Source organism: Bufo bufo, chromosome 8 (genome assembly GCF_905171765.1).
Source record: "Bufo bufo chromosome 8, aBufBuf1.1, whole genome shotgun sequence".
In the NCBI taxonomy this organism is placed as follows: Eukaryota; Metazoa; Chordata; class Amphibia; order Anura; family Bufonidae; genus Bufo; species Bufo bufo.
In genome coordinates, this window is record NC_053396.1 from 95,011,972 (window position 1) to 95,033,126 (window position 21,155).

The window sequence follows — 21,155 nt, forward strand, 5'->3', positions numbered from 1 at the left end:
GTACGGGCCGACACATGCGCATTAAACGCTCTTGTGCCTCTGCCCATAATGGGGAATGAAGTGCGCAGGCGCGGCAAATCTGTTGAATGGCGCTGGCGCTGGATGTCTCACTAAGAGGAGGACGTAATCAGAAGAACCTAGGGCGGACCAGAGGGGTGAAAGGGGAGGGGTTTCGTATGAAAAGCTACGAGGGGCCTGGGCAACGGCCGCGTGAACGCCGCCACTGGGCACCTTCAGAAACTAATTAACATATTGAACAAAAGTGTTTTTCTGAGAAAATCGGCGATGGACAGCAATATGGAAGGTAGCATTCTAATATGGGGAATGTAATGGAGATCCTGATGTTAGTGTTCTATAATAGTGATTTCAGGTGAAAGACTCCCTTTAAGACGTGTCACTGCACAGGTGAAGACAGATCCACCAGGCCATATGTGACCTGCTTACTATCATCACTCCAACAAATGTAATCCCAGTGAGCAATAGAAAATGTGCAGCAATGAATGAAACATTCATACATTTGAAGAATAAATGCATAACTAAAAAGGTATATAGCTAAAACCTCCCCGTATGGACACAAATGAATACCCAGTTTTCTCTGCAGGAACGTTCGTCTGTTTCACTGGATTAGGTCTTTGGGTGTGAAATTAAATAATCTACAAAAAAAGCAGTCAGTCTTCAATTTATTATTCAAGTGCTATCATAGGGAGGCCACCACCCAGTGATGACCTGAAATCTAGCACACAGAAGATGGCCTGCATCAGCTTAACGAGGTCATTATTTCTCATTAGTTTTTGCTGAAGAAGCACAAACAATTTTAGTGCCAATTAACCATGTATAATGGAAAATGCCAGTACCACCAATAAATGAAGAAAGGAAACAAAAAAAGAGAATTAATAATTGAAACTCTGTCCAAAAATGAAGTATCCCGTGTGCTCCACTAAAAGGGGTATTCTCACGATGACCACTTATTACATAAGATCTGTACGCATCCAACCACTGGCACCCCCACAGTGCGCACTGCCACTCCTTTCACTGTGAAACGGATGAGGATAGCACAGTGCAGCAGTATCATACATATGAATGCAGAGTCCGTGTGCATGCTCGATTGCTGCTCCATTCTAATGGCTAAAGCTGAACATCTGTTCAGTGCTTGGACCCCCGCCTAGGTACTAGGCACTAAGTTACACATCAGCAGTGGGATGCTGCACTAATGGAGCCCAACTGATAACATGGAGTATAAATACCGCCACATACTGCAGTGGTATAATGTCCTGCTTTTTTGCCAGAATCTGTGAAAGATTCCTTCTGGAACCTCTTCCGCAGAGGTAAACCTAACCTTATCACACAAGTTGACGTTCTGGGAATACCCCTTTAACCACTTCAGCCCCCATAGCTTAAACATCGTTAATGACCAGGCCACTTTTTACACTTCTGACCTACCCTACTTTCACCGTTTATTGCTCGGTGATGCAACTTACCACCCAAATTAATTTTACCTCCTTTTCTTCTCACTAATAGAGCTTTCATTTGGTGGTATTTCATTGCTGCTGACATTTTTACTTTTTTTGTTATTAATCGAAATTTAACGATTTTTTTTTGCAAAAAAATGAAATTTTTCACTTTCAGTTGTAAAATTTTGCAAAAAAAAACGACATCCATATATAAATTTTTCTCTAAATTTATTGTTCTACATGTCTTTGATCAAAAAAAAAATGTTTGGGTAAAAAAAAAAAAATGGTTTGGGTAAAAGTTATAGCGTTTACAAACTATGGTACAAAAATGTGAATTTCCGCTTTTTGAAGCAGCTCTGACTTTGAGCACCTGTCATGTTTCCTGAGGTTCTACAATGGCCAGACAGTACAAACACCCCACAAATGACCCCATTTCGGAAAGTAGACACCCTAAGGTATTCGCTGATGGGCATAGTGAGTTCATAGAACTTTTTATTTTTTGTTACAAGTTAGCGGAAAATGATTATTTTTTTTATTTTTTCTTACAAAGTCTCATATTCCACTAACTTGTGACAAAAAATAAAAACTTCTATGAACTCACTATGCCCATCAGCGAATACCTTGGGGTGTCTTCTTTCCAAAATGGGGTCACTTGTGGGGTAGTTATACTGCCCTGGCATTCTAGGGGCCCTAATGTGTGGTAAGTACACTGCGTGCAGAATTATTAGGCAAATAAGTATTTTGACCACATCATCCTCTTTATGCATGTTGTCTTACTCCAAGCTGTATAGGCTCGAAAGCCTACTACCAATTAAGCATATTAGGTGATGTGCATCTCTGTAATGAGAAGGGGTGTGGTCTAATGACATCAACACCCTATATTAGGTGTGCATAATTATTAGGCAACTTTCTTTCCTTTGGCAAAATGGGTCAAAAGAAGGACTTGACAGGCTCAGAAAAGTCAAAAATAGTGAGATATCTTGCAGAGGGATGCAGCACTCTTAAAATTGCAAAGCTTCTGAAGCATGATCATCGAACAATCAAGCGTTTCATTCAAAATAGTCAACAGGGTCGCAAGAAGCGTGTGGAAAAACCAAGGCGCAAAATAACTGCCCATGAACTGAGAAAAGTCAAGCGTGCAGCTGCCAAGATGCCACTTGCCACCAGTTTGGCCATATTTCAGAGCTGCAACATCACTGGAGTGCCCAAAAGCACAAGGTGTGCAATTCTCAGAGACATGGCCAAGGTAAGAAAGGCTGAAAGACGACCACCACTGAACAAGACACACAAGCTGAAACGTCAAGACTGGGCCAAGAAATATCTCAAGACTGATTTTTCTAAGGTTTTATGGACTGATGAAATGAGAGTGAGTCTTGATGGGCCAGATGGATGGGCCCGTGGCTGGATTGGTAAAGGGCAGAGAGCTCCAGTCCGACTCAGACGCCAGCAAGGTGGAGGTGGAGTACTGGTTTGGGCTGGTATCATCAAAGATGAGCTTGTGGGGCCTTTTCGGGTTGAGGATGGAGTCAAGCTCAACTCCCAGTCCTACTGCCAGTTTCTGGAAGACACCTTCTTCAAGCAGTGGTACAGGAAGAAGTCTGCATCCTTCAAGAAAAACATGATTTTCATGCAGGACAATGCTCCATCACACGCGTCCAAGTACTCCACAGCGTGGCTGGCAAGAAAGGGTATAAAAGAAGAAAATCTAATGACATGGCCTCCTTGTTCACCTGATCTGAACCCCATTGAGAACCTGTGGTCCATCATCAAATGTGAGATTTACAAGGAGGGAAAACAGTACACCTCTCTGAACAGTGTCTGGGAGGCTGTGGTTGCTGCTGCACGCAATGTTGATGGTGAACAGATCAAAACACTGACAGAATCCATGGATGGCAGGCTTTTGAGTGTCCTTGCAAAGAAAGGTGGCTATATTGGTCACTGATTTGTTTTTGTTTTGTTTTTGAATGTCAGAAATGTATATTTGTGAATGTTGAGATGTTATATTGGTTTCACTGGTAAAAATAAATAATTGAAATGGGTATATATTTGTTTTTTGTTAAGTTGCCTAATAATTATGCACAGTAATAGTCACCTGCACACACAGATATCCCCCTAAAATAGCTAAAACTAAAAACAAACTAAAAACTACTTCCAAAAATATTCAGCTTTGATATTAATGAGTTTTTTTGGGTTCATTGAGAACATGGTTGTTGTTCAATAATAAAATGAATCCTCAAAAATACAACTTGCCTAATAATTCTGCACTCCCTGTAGTTTGAAATCAAAATCTGTAAAAAATGGCCGGTGAAATCCGAAAGGTGCTCTTTGGAATGTGGGCCCCTTTGCCCACCTAGGCTGCAAAAAAGTGTCACACACCTGGTATCTCCGTACTCAGGAGAAGTTGGGCAATGTGTTTTGGGGTGTCATTTTACATATACCCATGCTGGGTGAGAGAAATATCTTGGCAAAAGACAACTTTTCCCATTTTTAAATACAAAGTTGGCATTTGACCAAGATATTTATCTCACCCAGCATGGGTATATGTAAAATGACACCCCAAAACACATTGCCCAACTTCTCCTGAGTACGGGGATACCAGATGTGTGACACTTTTTTGCAGCCTAGGTGGGCAAAGGGGCCCACATTCCAAAGAGCACCTTTCAGATTTCACCGGCCATTTTTTTACAGATTTTGATTTCAAACCACTTCTCACGCATTCGGCCCCTAAAATGCCAGGGCAGTATAACTACCCCACAAGTGACCCCATTTTGGAAAGAAGACACCCCAAGGTATTTCGTGATGGGCATAGTGAGTTCATGGAAGTTTTTATTTTTTGTCACAAGTTACTGGAATATGAGACTTTGTAAGGGAAAAAAAAATAAAAATCATCATTTTCCGCTAACTTGTGACAAAAAATAAATAAATTCTAGGAACTCGCCATGCCCCTCATAGAATACCTTGGGGTGTCTTCTTTCCAAAATGGGGTCACTTGTGGGGTAGTTATACTGCCCTGGCATTCTAGGGGCCCTAATGTGTGGTAAGTAGGTAAATGACCTGTGAAATCCGAAAGGTGCTCTTTGGAATGTGGGCCCCTTTGCCCAACTAGGCTGCAAAAAAGTGTCACACATGTGGCATCGCCGTATTCAGGAGAAGTTGGGCAATGTGTTTTGGGGTGTCTTTTTACATATACTCATGCTGGGTGAGAGAAATATCTCGGCAAAAGACAACTTTTCCCATATTTTATACAAAGTTGGCATTTGACCAAGATATTTATCTCACCCAGCATGGGTATATGTAAAATGACACCCCAAAACACATTGCCCAACTTCTCCTGAGTACGGCGATACCAGATGTGTGACACTTTTTTGCAGCCTAGATGCGCAAATGGGCCCACATTCCTTTTATGAGGGCATTTTTGGACATTTGGATCCCAGACTTCTTCTCACGCTTTAGGGCCCCTAGAATGCCAGGGCAGTATAAATACCCCACATGTGACCCCATTTTGGAAAGAAGACACCCCAAGGTATTCAATGAGGGGCATGGCGAGTTCATAGAATTATATTTTTTTTGGCACAAGTTAGCGGAAATTGATATTGTTTTTTTCTCACAAAGTCTCCCTTTCCGCTAACTTGGGACAAAAATTTCAATCTTTCATGGACTCAATATGCCCCTCACGGAATACCTTGGGGTGTCTTCTTTCCGAAATGGGGTCACATGTGGGGTATTTATACTGCCCTGGCATTCTAGGGGCCCTAAAGCGTGAAAAGAAGTCTGGAATATAAATGTCTAAAAATTTTTACGCATTTGGATTCCGTGAGGGGTATGGTGAGTTCATGTGAGATTTTATTTTTTGACACAAGTTAGTGGAATATGAGACTTTGTAAGAAAAAAAATTATAATTTCCGCTAACTTGGGCCAAAAAAATGTCTGAATGCAGCCTTACAAAGGGGTGATCAGGGAGTCTATATGGGGTGATCACCCCCCTGTTATTGATCACCCCCCTATAAGGCTCCATTCAGATGTCCGTATGTGTTTTGCGGATCCGATCCATGTATCCGTGGATCCGTAAAAATCATAAGGACGTTTGAATGGAGCCTTACAGGGGGGTGATCAGGGAGTCTATATGGGTGATCACCCCCCTGTAAGGCTCCATTCAGACGTCCGTATGTGTTTTGCGGATCCGATCCATGTATCCGTGGATCCGTAAAAATCATACGGACGTCTGGAGCCTTACAGGGGGGGTGATCAATGACAGGGGGTGATCAGGGAGTGTATATGAGGTGATCACCCCCCTGTAAGGCTCCATTCAGATGTCCGTATGTGTTTTGCGGATCCGATCCATAAAAATCATACGGACGTTTGAATGGAGGCTTACAGGGGGGTGATCAATGACAGGGGGGTGATCAGGGAGTCTATATGGGGTGATCAGTGGTTCATAGGGGGTTAATAAGTGACGGGGGGGGGGGGGGGGGTGTAGTGTAGTGTAGTGGTGTTTGGTGCTACTTTACTGAGCTGCCTGTGTCCTCTGGTGGTCGATCCAAGCAAAAGGGACCACCAGAGGACCAGGTAGCAGGTATATTAGACGCTGTTATCAAAACAGCGTCTAATATACCTGTTAGGGGTTAAAAAAATCACATCTCCAGCCTGCCAGCGAACGATCGCCGCTGGCAGGCTGGAGATCCACTCGCTTACCTTCCGTTCCTGTGAACGCGCGCGCGTTCACAGGAAATCTCGGCTATCGCGAGAGGACGCGTATATGCGTCCACCCAGAGTAACAGGACCGCCGCAAAGACGCAATCCTGCGTACGGCGGTCCTGAGGAGGTTAAGCAATTCTATGTGTTATAAAATGGGGACATTGTGATGGATCTGTCTAACAGTATGGTGGCTCAATGGTTAGCACTGGTGCTTTGCAGCGCTGGGTTTCTAGTTTCGAATACGACAACATCTGCATGGAGTTTGTATGTTCTCCCCATGCTTGCGTGGGTTTCCTCCGGGTACTCCGGTTTCCTCCCACACTCCAATAACATACTGATAGGGAACTTAGATTGTGAGCCGCATTGGGGACATAGTGATGTTGTCTGTAAAGCGCTGCGGAATATAGTAGCGCTATATAAGTGCGTAAAATAAATAAAATAAAGGGTTATTCTCATCTGGACAGTTAGGATATGCAGATCATCTGCATTCATCACCATAGGACTTCCGAATAAAACCTAGCTAGTGCTGGCTCAGCTATTTTCTGAATTTCTAGTGGAATAAATAGAGATGACAACGCCTGGTGTTATCTCCATTCACGGCAGGGCATTCTTGAGGTGGTATTCACATTGGGTATAAGGAGAGCAAGAGACGATTGTTGCACCAACCACCTATCTTGCATATTATATTGCATGCCAATATACGGTAAGCACCTACCAGTTAGCAGAATGACAAGTAAAAGGGCGAAGAAATCCGGGTATTCTGCCAGGACATTCTCCACTTTGATATTTATTCTCTCTGTGAAGTAATTTTTAATGTGGTTTCCAATGATATCATCAAAATTAGAGCTCCAAGCTCTTGCTACACTGGCAGTACCTGGGATAGGAAGAAGAGAAAGGTTGAATGTTAGGACTAACATGTATTTATTCAAAAGATGCAATAGGTGGACAGAGACATTAAAATAAGGACTACAAATCCCCCTGTCATGGCGGTTGTGTCACTCAATTATTTTCTTTTTAAACCCAGCAACCTTTTTAAAATAAGATTATTCAACTAGAAAACACCAGTGATTATGAATGACATGGTAAGGCCAAGTTCACACTTCAGTTATTTGGTCAGTGGTTTCCTTTAGTTATTGGGAGCCAAAACCAGGAGTTCAAAAGATTTGTACCTGTTCTGTGTTTTTGACCACTATACCTTATCTCTGTAGACTTCACTACCGGTTTGGGCTCACAATATCTGAAATAACCGACCAAATAACTGAAGTGTAAACTTGGCTTAACTTTATTCTTTTTAATTAGCTTCTTGAGAACCGACTTAAAAAAGAGCAATTCTGGCATTGTTTTTAGGGTTTTTTGTGGTTCATCATGACAGACTGAGATACCAATTATGTATAATTGTAAAAAATTATTATTGTTGTAATAAATTACTTTGAAACAAGGAAAATGGGGAGGTGGCGTTGTAAAAACTTTACAGAACTTTAGCTTGAACATTTAATCTTCCCATCACTTCTGTAATACGCTTGTATTGCATCTGCTTCCATTTACTTTGAAACCGCTTCAAGTAAGGCTACTTTCACACTAGCGTTCGGGGCTCCGCTTGTGAGCTCCGTTTGAAGGGGCTCACAAGCGGCCCCGAACACATCCGTCCAGCCCTAATGCATTCTGAGTGGACGCGGATCCGCTCAGAATGCATCAGTCTGGCAGCGTTCAGCCTCCGCTCCGCTCAGCAAGCGGACACCTGAACGCTGCTTGCAGCGTTCGGGTGTCCGCCTCGCCGTGCGGAGGCAAGCGGATCCGTCCAGACTTACAATGTAAGTCAATGGGGACGGATCCGTTTGAAGTTGACACAATATCGCTCAATTTTCAAACGGATCCGTCCCCCATTGACTTTCAATGTAAAGTCTGGACGGATCCGTCTGAAGCTACTTTCACACTTAGAATTTTTTCTACAATATAATGCAGACGGATCCATTCTGAACGGATCCCAAGTCTGCATTATATGAGCGGATCCGTCTGGGCAGACATCAGACGGACCCGCTCTGAATGGTAGTGTGAAAGTAGCCTAAAAGGGTTTGAAGGGAACCTGTCATCAACTTTATGCTGACCTCACCGATTACAGCATAAGGTAGTGACAGAAATGCTGATTTCATCGGTGTGTCACACATCAGTTAAAAGCAAGTGGTTGCGAGAACCAGCTTTATAATCATTGCAGACTGGGCCTGGAAAAGAGTCCCGGCCACCTGAGAAGAGTCCTGGTTATTCATGAATTCCTGCTCTCCTGCCACCTGCTGATGACTGACAGGCTTCTACCTAGTTTTCTCCCTTTCTCTCTAGGAGACAACTGCCAATCAGCAGCAGATGGGCGAGGAGAGCAGGAGATTATGGATAACCAGGACTACTCTTGGTAGATTTGACTCTTTTCAAGGGCTGGGCTGCAATGATTATAAAGCTGGTTCTCAGCAACCTCTTACTTTTAGCTCACGAGTGACACACCGATGAAATCAGCATTTCTGTCACTACCTTAGGCCTCATATGATCTATACAAGTGTATTACTGTACAGCAGCGGCGGCATGAAGCGCACGGCGTCATAGCAACCAATGACGCCGTGCGCTCCTGCCTTTAGCAGGAATCCCGGCCGGGTCACCACGGACCGCTCTCCGCCGTGTAACACGGCCGTGTGCATGAGGCCTTATGCTGTAATCGGTGAGGTTAGCATAAAGTTGATGACAGGTTCCCTTTAATCTTTTATTAATAAACTGCAAGGGAACATAGGAAACTTCTTAATGTATCTAACCTTCTCCTGCTCCACATTAGTGTATAGAGAGATGATGGGGGAGACACATATGCTGCTGGTTAGTGTTTTATTCATTTAACTTCTCTGCTGCTTCTGAGGGTTTCGTTGAGAGTTCGTGAGCTGAACCTATAGGTTTATCATATGTAGCCAATTTCTATATTCAGTGTTCCTTTACCTACTGGGCTTTCAGGATATTATATTATACAGGCAACTGAAATTCTTCAGGAACAGTCTTTTCACATGGGCAGATGCCTGGTCATAAGAAGCATTTAAATGGGGACAAAAGGCATTCATTATCAGCTGCAGAAAATAAAATAAAAATTAATAGAACAGAAGAAGTCTGAATCTAGTTAGGAAACTAGTCTTGAAGAAAGGAAGAATTGAATATAAGTAAAAAGAAATACAAAATAAATTTTTTAAAAAGAGACTTACCCAAAACATACGAAAGTATTAAGTTCCATCCAGTGGTGAATGCCCAGATCTCTCCAACTGTGACATAGCTGTAAAGATAGGCAGAACCAGTCTTTGGTACCCTTGCTCCAAACTCTGCATAGCATAGACCAGCCAGCACAGAAGAAAGAGCAGCAGCAAGGAAGCAGAGGACAATTGAAGGCCCCGCTTTCTCTTTTGCAACTTCACCAGCAAGAACATAAACACCAGCACCAAGGGTGCTGCCAACTCCCAGTGCAATAAGATCCAAGGTGGTCAGGCAGCGGGCAAAGCATGACTCTCTATTGCTGACGTCTATGTCTCTCCTGCGGATAAGTTTCTTGCCAAACGTTGCCAGTACACCACAATTCATCTTTACGTGTTACCTTTTAAAAGACAAAATAATGGGTTGGAAAAGTTTCTAACTGGTAAGACATTAACATCAAAGAACACCTTCAATCTTCCATGCACATGTAGTCATTGCAAGAAGCATCAGGATCACCACCTGAGCATCTGGCTATTACCAGGAAAGTACCAATTATTGACTGGTAAACAAAACGACGGACGACAATCACAAATTGGTACTATTTTTCTATACTGTCCTGTGGCATTGTAGGATAAAGACACACAATGTCCTATAAAGGACACACAATTCACTTACACTATTACATTCTGCCAGGAGCACACTGCCGTTTTTTTTCCCCCGTTTACTGGCCGTTTTTTGCGTTCTGTATAAGGAACCATTCATTTCAATGGTTCCGCAAAAAAAACGGAATGTACTCCGTATGCATTCCGTTTCCATATTTCCGTTCTAACATCGAACAGGTCCTATTATTGCCCGCAATTCACGTTCAGTGGCTCCATTCAAGTCAATGGGTCCGCAAAAAAAAACAGAACACATACAGAAATGCATCCGTATGTCTTCAGTTTCCGTTCCGTTTTTTGCTGAACCATCTATTGAAAATGTTATGCCCAGCCCAATTTTATCTATGTAATTACTGTATACTGTATATGCCATACGGAAAAACGGAACGGAAAAACAGAAACACAACGGAAACAAAAAACGGAACAACGGATCCGTGAAAAACAGACCGCAAAACACTGAAAAAGCCATACGGTCGCGTGCAATAGGCCTAACAAGCAGTTCTCTTCCTCAGGCCTTTTGATCAGATTAGTCCAGTCCTGAAAAGGCATTGGTTTTTACAGTGTGCAATAAAGGTTTATAAGAAACAACCTCCAAACCTTACTGTGGCAGCGCCTGGCCAGTCCTCCTCCTCATCTGTCTGCCTAACAGTACAAATTCTTGGTATTACAGAGTAAATCCCTGAAGAGTTCTACATTACCTGCATTCTGTCAATGCGGAGCAAACCAAACCTCATGTGCTGACGTCAGGATGGCAAATAGCTAGACATATCTGGTAATTATGAATGACTTGGAATTGAGAAATTATATACCACTTTACAATATGTAGATGAAATCTTCAGGTTGCCCTCTTTAACTCCTTAGCGAACAGCCTGTCGTGGATCTTACTGACCAAGCGTTTTCCTTCCTTCTTTCATCATTGCCTTTCAAGAGGTATAACTTTTTTTATTTTTCCATCTATGAGAGCTTGTTTTTTTGCGGGACAAGTTGTAGTTTTTAATGGCGTCATTTTGGAGTGCACATAACTTTCTGATTAACTTTTATTAACTCGTTCTGGGAGGCAGATGGGGAGGAAAGAAAATAAAAAAAAATAAAGTTTTCACATTATAAATTTGGTGGAGTGTTTATTTTTTGTCAAAAATAACATGAGATCTTAATTCTCAAGGTCAGTACAAATACAGCAATACCAAAACACAGTTTTTTTTTAAGTTTTACTACTTTTTTGCAATAAAACCCCCTTTTTTTTATTTAAAAAAATATATAATTATTATTTTTTTTGCATCACCGCATCCAAGACCCATAACTTTTTTTATTTTATTTTTATAGAGTTGTGCAAGGGCTTGATTTTTGTAGGACGACTTGTAGCTTTTATTGGTATCACTTTGAGGTAAATAACACTCTTTGATTGCATGTTATTACGTTAAGAATAAATGAGCAATTCTGGCATTTTAGTTTTTTTTACGGCATTCGCTGTATGAGATAATTCACATGATATTTGTGTATTGCGAGTCGTTACGAACGGCGATAGCAAACATGTGGGGGAGATTTTATTTTTTGAAAAAAGCATATTTTTTATTGGATTTTTTTTTATCACTTAGGGGTTGTCAGGGATCAAACTTTTTTTTTTTTTTTTAAAACAGCTTACTTACCGTTACTAGCCGAGTCTATGTTCCCCAGATGTTTTTAGCTATCTTTTATACTGCAGCATGGCTCCTACAGCCTCCAACAGATTGTTTACATATCTGTTTATCTGTGCGATCACTTCCTGCCGCACTGTGGGTCCCAGCGCAGCATCTCCCGGTTTCTACATTCTAACATCGCGTCCCTGCACCCGCCCCCTCATGCATATTCATGCCTCATGCACATCATCCACTCCTCCTTTCTACAGCCTTCTGCCCCATTAGCTATTATTTTACATGGGAGGAGTTTTCTATGCTAACTAGCATAGTCATCTGCCTCTATTCATTATAAAGCTCCATGCCCGGTGATGCCCTAGTTACCGCCCCTTCATCCACTCTGCATAATTAATTAGGCTGCCAGTGACGTCACCGGGCTCGCTGAGCAGCGGAAGAGGAGGCGTTGCTCGCCTGCAAGGGACCCGGTACGTCACTGAGAACAAGAAAACTGCCACTTCCGGCCAAGAATTTAATGGATGAAAACGGGGCTTGAGAAATATGTGCAAATGGTAGTACATGCATGTTTGTAATGTGTACGGCAGTCTAGTACTATTAGACCAATGTCCCCAATCCCAGACAACCCCTTTAATAGTCCCACAAGGAGATATAACATACAATCTTTTGATCGCTTCTAAAATACAATGCCATATCCCTATAGTGCAATGCATTTTAATGTCAGTGCTATACTGACAATGACCAGGAGGCCACGCCAGAGAGGCAAGCTTGGGGCCTACACCAGGTCCCAGCCTGCCTACACACACATTGGCACCCTGCAATCACATTTGTGGGGTACCAATGGGAGTCAGAGGAAGTTCGCTCCCTCTGTCACCGCTTACATGGCAGGGCTCCAGATGGCGACCAATGCGACTTCGAATTTACAAATGGCGACAAGACTTTTTAGTCTTGTCGCCATTTGCGACTCGACCCGCCGCCGCAGCTCTGCAATTGATCGCGTAGCTGCCGCTCTCCTGTTCTTTCTTCAGGACCTGTCAAAGACCTGTGGTGATGTCACTGAGCTCATCACATGGTCCATTACCATGGTGATGGATCATGTTATGAGCACAGTGATGTCACCACAGGTCCTTTGACAGGTCCTGAAGAAAGAACAGGACACCGGCAGCTACGCGATCAATTGGAGGAGGTGAGTTCATTTATTTTATTTTTTTAACCCTCAATTGACCTTCTACTAAGCATTCTGTATTAAAGAATACTATTATTTTCCCTTATATTTTCCGTGGATCCGCAAAACACATACGGACATCTGAATGGAGCCTTACAGGGGGGTGATCAATGACAGGGGGGTGATCAGGGGTTAATAAGTGACGGGGGGGGGGTGTAATGTAGTGGTGTTTGGTGCTTCTTACAGAGCTGCCTGTGTCCTCTGGTGGTCGATCCAAGCAAAAGGGACCACCAGAGGACCAGGTAGCAGGTATATTAGACGCTGTTAACAAAACAGCATCTAATAAACCTTTTTGGGGTTAAAAAAAAAAAAATCGCATCTACATCCTGCCAGCGAATGATCGCCGCTGGCAGGCTGTAGATCCACTCGTTTACCTCCCGATCCTGTGTGCGCGCGTTCACAGGAAATCTCGCATCTCGCGAGAGGACGCGCCGATGCGTCCAGGAGGAATAACCCGGCCGCCCGCAGGACGCAATCCTGCGTTAGGCGGTTCGGAGGTGGTTAAGGAGACCACCATGACCCTCCACATGACATCACAATATCTGAACCGGAAAAAAAAACAAAAAAAAAACTACACAGGCAAAGTGCGGTCGGTTAATTGGGCTGATGGTCAGTTTGTTTTTTTATCGATTAATTTCCCAGCCCTACATGTCACAGCAATGCAGAGGAGAGGGAGGAGAATTGTTAGTCTCTCCCCCTCTGCCTTGTTGACATATGGCGCTAGTGACTTCCTCAGAGTTTCAAATACATCAGGTAATGGCAGGACAGGCTTCTAGCACCATACCGCTACAATACTCAACTCAGACAGGCAGGAGGGGAAATTTAACTTAATAAATTTAGTCTGTGACGCCGCTCCAAAGCCTAGTGGCAAATATGGCCCTGCTACTGTAAATACTATATACCGTATATATATATTTTTTACAATATAACATTTTCTTTATCAGTGTCATAGAACACTTTTTCTCCTGAGAATAGCCATTTTCTTCAGGAGATATTCAATTTCTTACTGATTTATGACAGCTACAGTAGATCAATAGAATTCTTGATGGCATCTTAGAATATAAATTACATGTCAGACATTGCTACAGACCCAATCTATATCACTTAAAAATAATTATACCTTACACTACGGTGTACGGTGAAGATCAATAGACAGATTAAAAGAAAAAAAACGACACCCACACATACCTACTTTATCTCACCGCTGGGAGTTATTACACAGCACCAGGTCATCCCGACTTCCTTATAGGTTTAAGGAACTGCTCATAAAAATGGCCAGAGGGAGGACAAATCTGTAAGCCGAACACTGGCATTTGGCAGTATAGACCCAAAAAATCTAGAAAATCAAATAAGCAGCCTACTAGATTTCACATGTGTGGAGATTCATGGTTTGCATTAAAGCGTTTCCCAGGACTTCAGCATTTATTTTCATCGTCTCCAGAGCCATGACCCCTTCAATCAGCTAACTGAAGGGGTGAGGTGCAGTCAGACCTCCCCGATCAGCTGATTGAAGGGGTCTTGGCTCCACATCTTCGCTATTTAACAGACAACTCTGTTTGGTAGTCGCTGTAGCCAACTTTGTTTCAGACGATAACATAAAGGCAACTAGTGAAATAAACCATGCAGATGTTTGAGAATGTACCCCTGTGGTATTTGCAGAACCTTTTGGGAAATGCGTGGAATAAAATAGCAGTTACTACAGAGATATATATCAGAACTGAACTTAAGACAATATGCTTGGACTAATTGCCTTAATAAATAAGGAATCCTATGCTCCAGTAACATCCTCATCTTGGCCAATCCTATTTTACAGTTCAGTGAAGAATATACATAGGCTTTACCTACATTAAAAGACACCCTTAACAGCAATCAGGTTAGATGTGCTGCATGGTCACTGCAGATGATATTTCTGGCACAGAATACAAAAATAGTTTCCAATAGTCTTCATACACACACACACACGTCTGTAATAAATGCCTGGATACTTCAAATTGTTCAAAGTGTCATTAAATGGAGAGGAGTAATTTCAGTAGGTATAATTAATTGTATTTTAAAATATGACAAACCTCACTTTTCACACATTGCATTTTTTGCTCTCTTCCTGAGGCTTTCATGTGGTTTATAAGTTATCACTTAATCGATTAACTAGAGAAACAGTTGTATATCTTCATTTCATAGGATTATTTCTACATTTGTTGGTTAGGGTACTTTCCCACTCGCGTTTGATGCGGATCCGTCATGGATCTGCACAGACGGATCCGTTCAGATAATACAAATGTCTGCATCCGTTCAGAACGGATCCTGTTTGTATTATCTTTAACATAGACAACATCCGTCTGGAACACTATTGAAAGTCAATGGAGGACGGATCCGTTTTCTATTGTGTCATAGAAAACAGATCCGTCCCCATTGACTTCCATTGTGTGTTAGAACGGGTCCGTTTGACTCAGTTTCGCCAGACACAGCATTTTGGTGTCCGCCTCCAAAGCGGAATGGAGACAAAACAGAGGCAAACTGATCCTTCTCCATTCAGAATGCATTAGGCTTGTGAGATCCCGAAACGAAACTCACAAACGGAAAGCCAAAACGCCAGTGTGAAAATAGCCTCACTCTTCTTGGCTGGAATTGAAAGTAAAGGACTAATTCCACATTTACCTTATTAGTATGCTAGAAACTGCTTAACTCCATTATATAAATGTAGGGGAATCTCGCATATGTCGGTCATCTATGTCATAAAGGGACATAGATGGACCAAACTGGATATCAAAATCATGTGGTTGCCTTTGTTATAAAAGGGAAGATCCACTCCCCTACTGTTTGAAACAATACACCTAGTGTAGAAAAAGAAGACCGGGTAGGATTGTGTATTCTTCATATCAGTAATTTAGTTACTGATAGATGAGCTGCAGACACAACACTTCTCATAGTGCTGGGCGCTGCAAGATCAGCCAAGAAATGTAAACCCCTACTACACCTATCCCTGGGCTGAAAACTCTGCCCACTACAACCTCCATCATCCCCTTGCCGTTTCCTCCCACACAGCTTTGATAGGCCAAGCAGTGGACTCCACCTACCCTGCTTGTGGAGGTAGAGCAGAGACCAGCAACCTCCGGCACTCCAGCTGTTGTGAAACTACAACTCCCAGCATGTATACTTTTTCTGCTCTTCGCAGAACTCTTATAGAAATGAATGGAGGGAATACTAGGAATTGTAGTTTCACAACAGTTGGAGTGCCGAAGGCTGCTGTCCCCTGATTTAGAGCATCAACCAGACCATTCCAAGATCACATAGGTCAGACATTCAGCCAGGGACTCTGACAAAGAGCATCATAGGAGGCCTGGCTGCAATGTCAGATGAAATACTGTCTCCACAAGGGGAGCTCTCCGATCACCGGACAAAGACACAAAAAGTAGTGCCAACGCATTAGTAAGTTGCAGGGCCTGGCAGTGGAAACACAAGAAAAAAGAAAAATTTAGATCCAGACAACCCCTTTTAAGATCACTGCGTCGGGAGAAAAAAAAAAAAAAAAAAGTCGCCCAGTGCAGTGAATACTAATGAGCTGGGCGGGACTAGGAGACGGCAGTTGGGGCGCCGCTGGGCACACAACTGAAGGAGGGACAGCCCCTTGGGCACAAAGTAAGGTAATTTGCATATTGATAAAAATACTTTTTATATGTAAAGGAAAGGCAGCGAAGGGTGATAATGGTATAGTTTAATTAAGCATATTAAGACCAATAGAAGAATATATGTCACTTTATATGCTCTATATGTCACTTTATATGTCCCTTTAAATTAAATGTTCTGAACTGACATTCTGCTGTTTGGCCACAAGATTCCGCTGTTTCCTAAACACAGCTACAGACTGCACATATATCTCCATATTCATGAGAGAGGTGGGGTTTACACAGGGTCTGGAGAAGGAGGAGAGAGCAGACATCTAAGAAGGAGGCTGTGAGAGACACAGAGGAACTGTGTGAGCAGTGAATCTGACGGCATCCAGGTGTGAGAGCATCCCTCAGTGACCAGAGCTGCAGCTAAGTGAAGGTGATCGTGTCCAAGACCCTGATTCTGTCCAGAAGAAAGATTGCTGCCAGGAACGCTGATGAGAGCAGAGGAACAAAGCAACATACACTGCGGTAACGCATGCTTGTTAGAGAGACATTTGTTCTGTTCAGAGTCACCAGCAGATGCAAAGCAGACCCAGGTCGGTAAGATTGTGCACGCACCTCATTACACAATGTTGGCGCCTCGAAACTGAGACCAGGCCTGTAGTTTGTTAGTTAGGGTTTCTGTTTGTGTCAGGTCACAAGTCTTACTACTGTTCATTGCAAGGACTCCATAACTTATAGTGACATTTCACATTGGAGAGCTGATAAAACTCCCACAAACTCAAGCCAGGCTGGCATTTTGCTCAGAAGGAATACTCAGGCACGTGCTACATGACCAGTTATGGGAGGGGGAATACTGTAGATCTGTGTAAGATTGTAAGCTATAAGCTAGCCCATACCACACACCCATACAGTGATTCTTGTTCTTTTAGGGTAATAACAGGTAAGGTGTGGCAGTTTCATTGTGCCCGCCAGTAGGTAAATTACTGATCTTTCCTCCTGCATCCATCGGAGGGCGCCGTGCTGTGCAGCACAAGGGTCTCAGCCTTCGGGCTGGGTGTATGTAAATTTATTTTATGTTATCAGCATTTGTGGTTGTGTTTATTGACACATTTTAGTAAAATTCTGTTTTGGCAAAAGCTGGTGTTGGGGTTGCTTTCCTCCTTCGTGACTTCACTGTATCCTGGGGAGCCCACCCCGGTACACGGCTTACAGTGCACCAAGGAGATTGGCGCTTCTAGTTCCAGCATGGAGCATAACAAGGGAATGGGACTTACCAGAAAGTGGTGTGGCTTCATGGGAAGGGGCAGGGCCTAATATGCACCAATTAGCATAACAATTCTGGTGTAAACGTCTCAAACTAAGCCAAACAATAGTCAGAGAAAAGTGTTCATCCCTGCACCCCATTTGTCATCCAAGCCTCAGCCCCAGTGGTAAATCTGGTGCAGGTCTAGAAAGCCAGTCTAAGCTTACGCCATCTATAGGGTTATCTGCTCTAGAGAATTATGAGTGAAGGAACACAAAAAGAGATCTCCCATGTAATATACAACATGAGCTAAGAAGTAAATATTCTCATTACTTAAAATGACAAAAAAAAAAGCAGCTTCTACCATGATAGTAATTCCAGTAACGGGAAGGGAAGCAGCACAAGTTAATAAGGAAGAACAGACATAAATTAAAAAATAAATCAAAAGCAGGACCCCGTTGGAGTCTGTCTCTAAGGCAACAGGATCAAAGTACCGAGACAAGACGGGCATCACACCGGCATCTCTGGTCTGCTAAAGAGTGACAAGCTGCATGAATCCTAAAAACCTACAAAAGTAAAAGACCATCACAAAACAAGCAGCCACGACATCAAACAAGATGTACATACAATTCATCAGAATATTACTTTATCAGAGGATGTGGGGGATTTCTTAAACAGTAACAAAATCTCACAGCTTCTGAAAACAGTTTTTTTCCCCTTCTGTGCACAGTTATCACCCCTTGAGCATGGACTGCATCTGGTATTGCAAGTGATCAGGACCAGAAGCATAAAAGGACAGCATTTATCCTATTAAAAAAAAAAGCAGATTTTTTTTCTGCCTTGAGGCAGCCCGTTAATGTTGTGGCTACAGAACATTATAATGTTAGCTGAGTGAATACAGCATTGGTGTTAACCTAGGTAAATAATTCTCTGCATTTTAATTTTTTACTTCCTGCTTCCCAGAGCCTTAACTTTTTTGGGTTTGTTTTTTGAGGGACAAGTTGTACTTTCTAATGGCAACATCCGGTTTTAAATATTACATATACTTGTTTAGAAAATAGGTAGTTATACAATTTTCAAAAATTTTGTATGCAGAGCTTTTTATATTCGCATAATAGCCTCTCTAGACAGGAAAAAAAATGCCAATTTTAATCCTGTAAAATGCATCCATAAGAGATCTGAATAGGACAAAAAAATGTCAGTCATGTGACCTATGGCCTTAAGTTTAACTGTCCAGATTTGTAACATGCGACTAGTAGTTTGAGATGCAGAACATATACAGTATTTGCAGCATTTCATGTCTGTCAGTGTCTGTGTTGAAGCACATCTGACATTGTTCACCCTGTCCTCCCTGTATGTGTTGTGTTTGCAATTGACAACATTACCTATAGACAGGCAGCCATTTGACAAATTACCTGAAAACAGGCAGCCATAGAAAAACACATACAGAGAAGTAGTTTAATAGCCACAATTGTTCACCATTATTCCCATGTAGTTATTCCATGTTAGTGTCCTGTGTGATGAACCAGAACATACACAAATGGACAGAATTGCTCCGTTAAAAGAAAGAAAAAACCACAATGGTCAATTAAATAACTTTAAGACTGACAAAAGTAATAATAAACAAATTAAAAAAATTGCTGAAAATCAACTAACGAAAAACAGACAATGCTTTTGAATTGTGGTTTAACTGAATAATTTTAAAAAATAAACTAATGAAACTCCTTGACAAAAAATGGTATCCCTAGAAAAGAATTGAAAATAAATTGAACACGAGGACATGTCAAACTAAGATGTGTCCTGTAATTACCATCACAGGTGTCTTCAAACTTGTAATCAGTCTATTTAAAAGGGTGAAAAGTAGTCCCTGTGCTGTTTGGTATCATGGTGTGCACCACACTGAACAAGGACCAAAGAAAGCCAAGGAGAGAGTTGTTGCAAGAGATTAGAAAGAAGATTATAGACAAACACATTAAAGTTTAAAGGTCTACAGGACTATGGCCAACCTCCGTGGACATGGCCGCAAGAGGAAAATTGATGACAAATTGAAGAGACAAATACAAAAAGCCCAAGGTTCGCACCATCTGTTGCCGTCTTAGCCAAAGTGGACCTAATGGAAGATGACTGAGGAGGAAACCATTGATGAAAGGACATAATTTAAGAAAGAAAAAAAAAAACACTGGAATTTGCCAAAATGCATATTGACAAGTCACAAAGCTCCTGGGAGAATGTCCTTTGGATAGATTATACAAAATTGGAGCTTTTTTTGGCAAGTCACATCAGCTTTATGTTCACAGATGCAAAAATCAAGCATACAAAAAAGAGGATCATTGTACCTCCTCTGAAAACTGGAGGAGGCTCGGTTATGTTCTGGGGCTGCTTTGCTGCCTCTGACACAAGGTGTCGAATCTGTGCAGGGTACAATGAAGACTATCAAGGCATTCTGGAGCAGAATGTGCTGCCAGTGTCAGAAAGCATGGTCAAACCCCCCCTCCTGAGCAGACCTGCAAAGGGAAAAATACTTAACTGCTTCCTTGCTGCTCTGCTGGGCTCCTTAGATAAACTTCCTGTTTGAGACCACCACGGTCAATTGCGTCACGTGTCCGTTTGCCATAGCAATAAGGGGAGAAGGTCACCAATATGGCCTGTGTTCTGTCAGAATACTATACCTTATCAGAATGCTATACCCTCGTCACTTCCGGTGACGCGGCAGCAACCAAAGTGACGAGAATCAGCTAGAGGAGGGGGGGGTGTGCGGCAAGCGCAGATCAACGGGTAAGTCAAAATTATAGCACCACCGCGGGAGAAGCGCCCACTTAATGCGCATGCACAAAACCGGCCGGGACACACTGTACCTGGAGCCACGGCTGGGTAGGAGAGGGTGCGCACGCGCAGCTATATACTCCTGTCGGCCACACACATCAGGACTACACCGCGCGTGCGCACTCAGGGGTAGGTAGATTTGTCAGTGCAAAAGATCTCCCTACGCCTGAGTGCACACGCGCCGACAAAGATCATCATAAGCAGTGTGGCTCCAGGCGCAGATGCAGTGTGTCCCGGCCGGTTTTGCACATGCGCATTAAGTGTGCGCTTCTCCCACGGTGGTGGTATAATTTTGACTTACCTATGGATCTGCGCTTGTGCAGAGTCGCACACCCCGTCCTCCAGCTGATTCTGTAGAATGTGTCGGCAGATAAGAACCATTTGGCCCATCTAGTCTGCCCAATATACTGAGTACTATGGATAGCCCCTGACCCTATCTTATATGAAGTACAGTATGGCCTTATGCCTATCCCATGCATGCTTAAACTCCTTTACTGTATTTGCAGCTACACTTCTGCAGGAAGGCTATTCCATGCATCCACTACTCTCTCAGTAAAGTAATACTTCCTGATATTACTTTTAAACCTTTGCCCCTCTAATTTAAAACTAT

At 42.6% G+C, this 21,155-nt stretch overlaps 1 protein-coding gene across 2 annotated transcripts in view; it reads right to left on the reverse strand.

The window, feature by feature from the left end:
- Positions 1–21,155, reverse strand: part of SLC7A3 (solute carrier family 7 member 3) — a 54,656-nt gene that overhangs the window by 12,043 nt on the left and 21,458 nt on the right. The window contains exons 1-3 of one of the 2 annotated variants that reach the window (XM_040404921.1): positions 20,245–20,298; positions 9,374–9,757; positions 6,862–7,020 (exon numbers count right to left, since the gene is read on the reverse strand). In XM_040404921.1, coding sequence (XP_040260855.1) covers positions 6,862–7,020; positions 9,374–9,743 — 529 coding nt within the window. In that variant the 5' untranslated portion in view covers positions 9,744–9,757; positions 20,245–20,298. Of the gene's footprint in view, positions 1–6,861; positions 7,021–9,373; positions 9,758–20,244; positions 20,299–21,155 lie in introns of those variants that run through there. The other variant, XM_040404922.1, reaches the window with a different exon arrangement.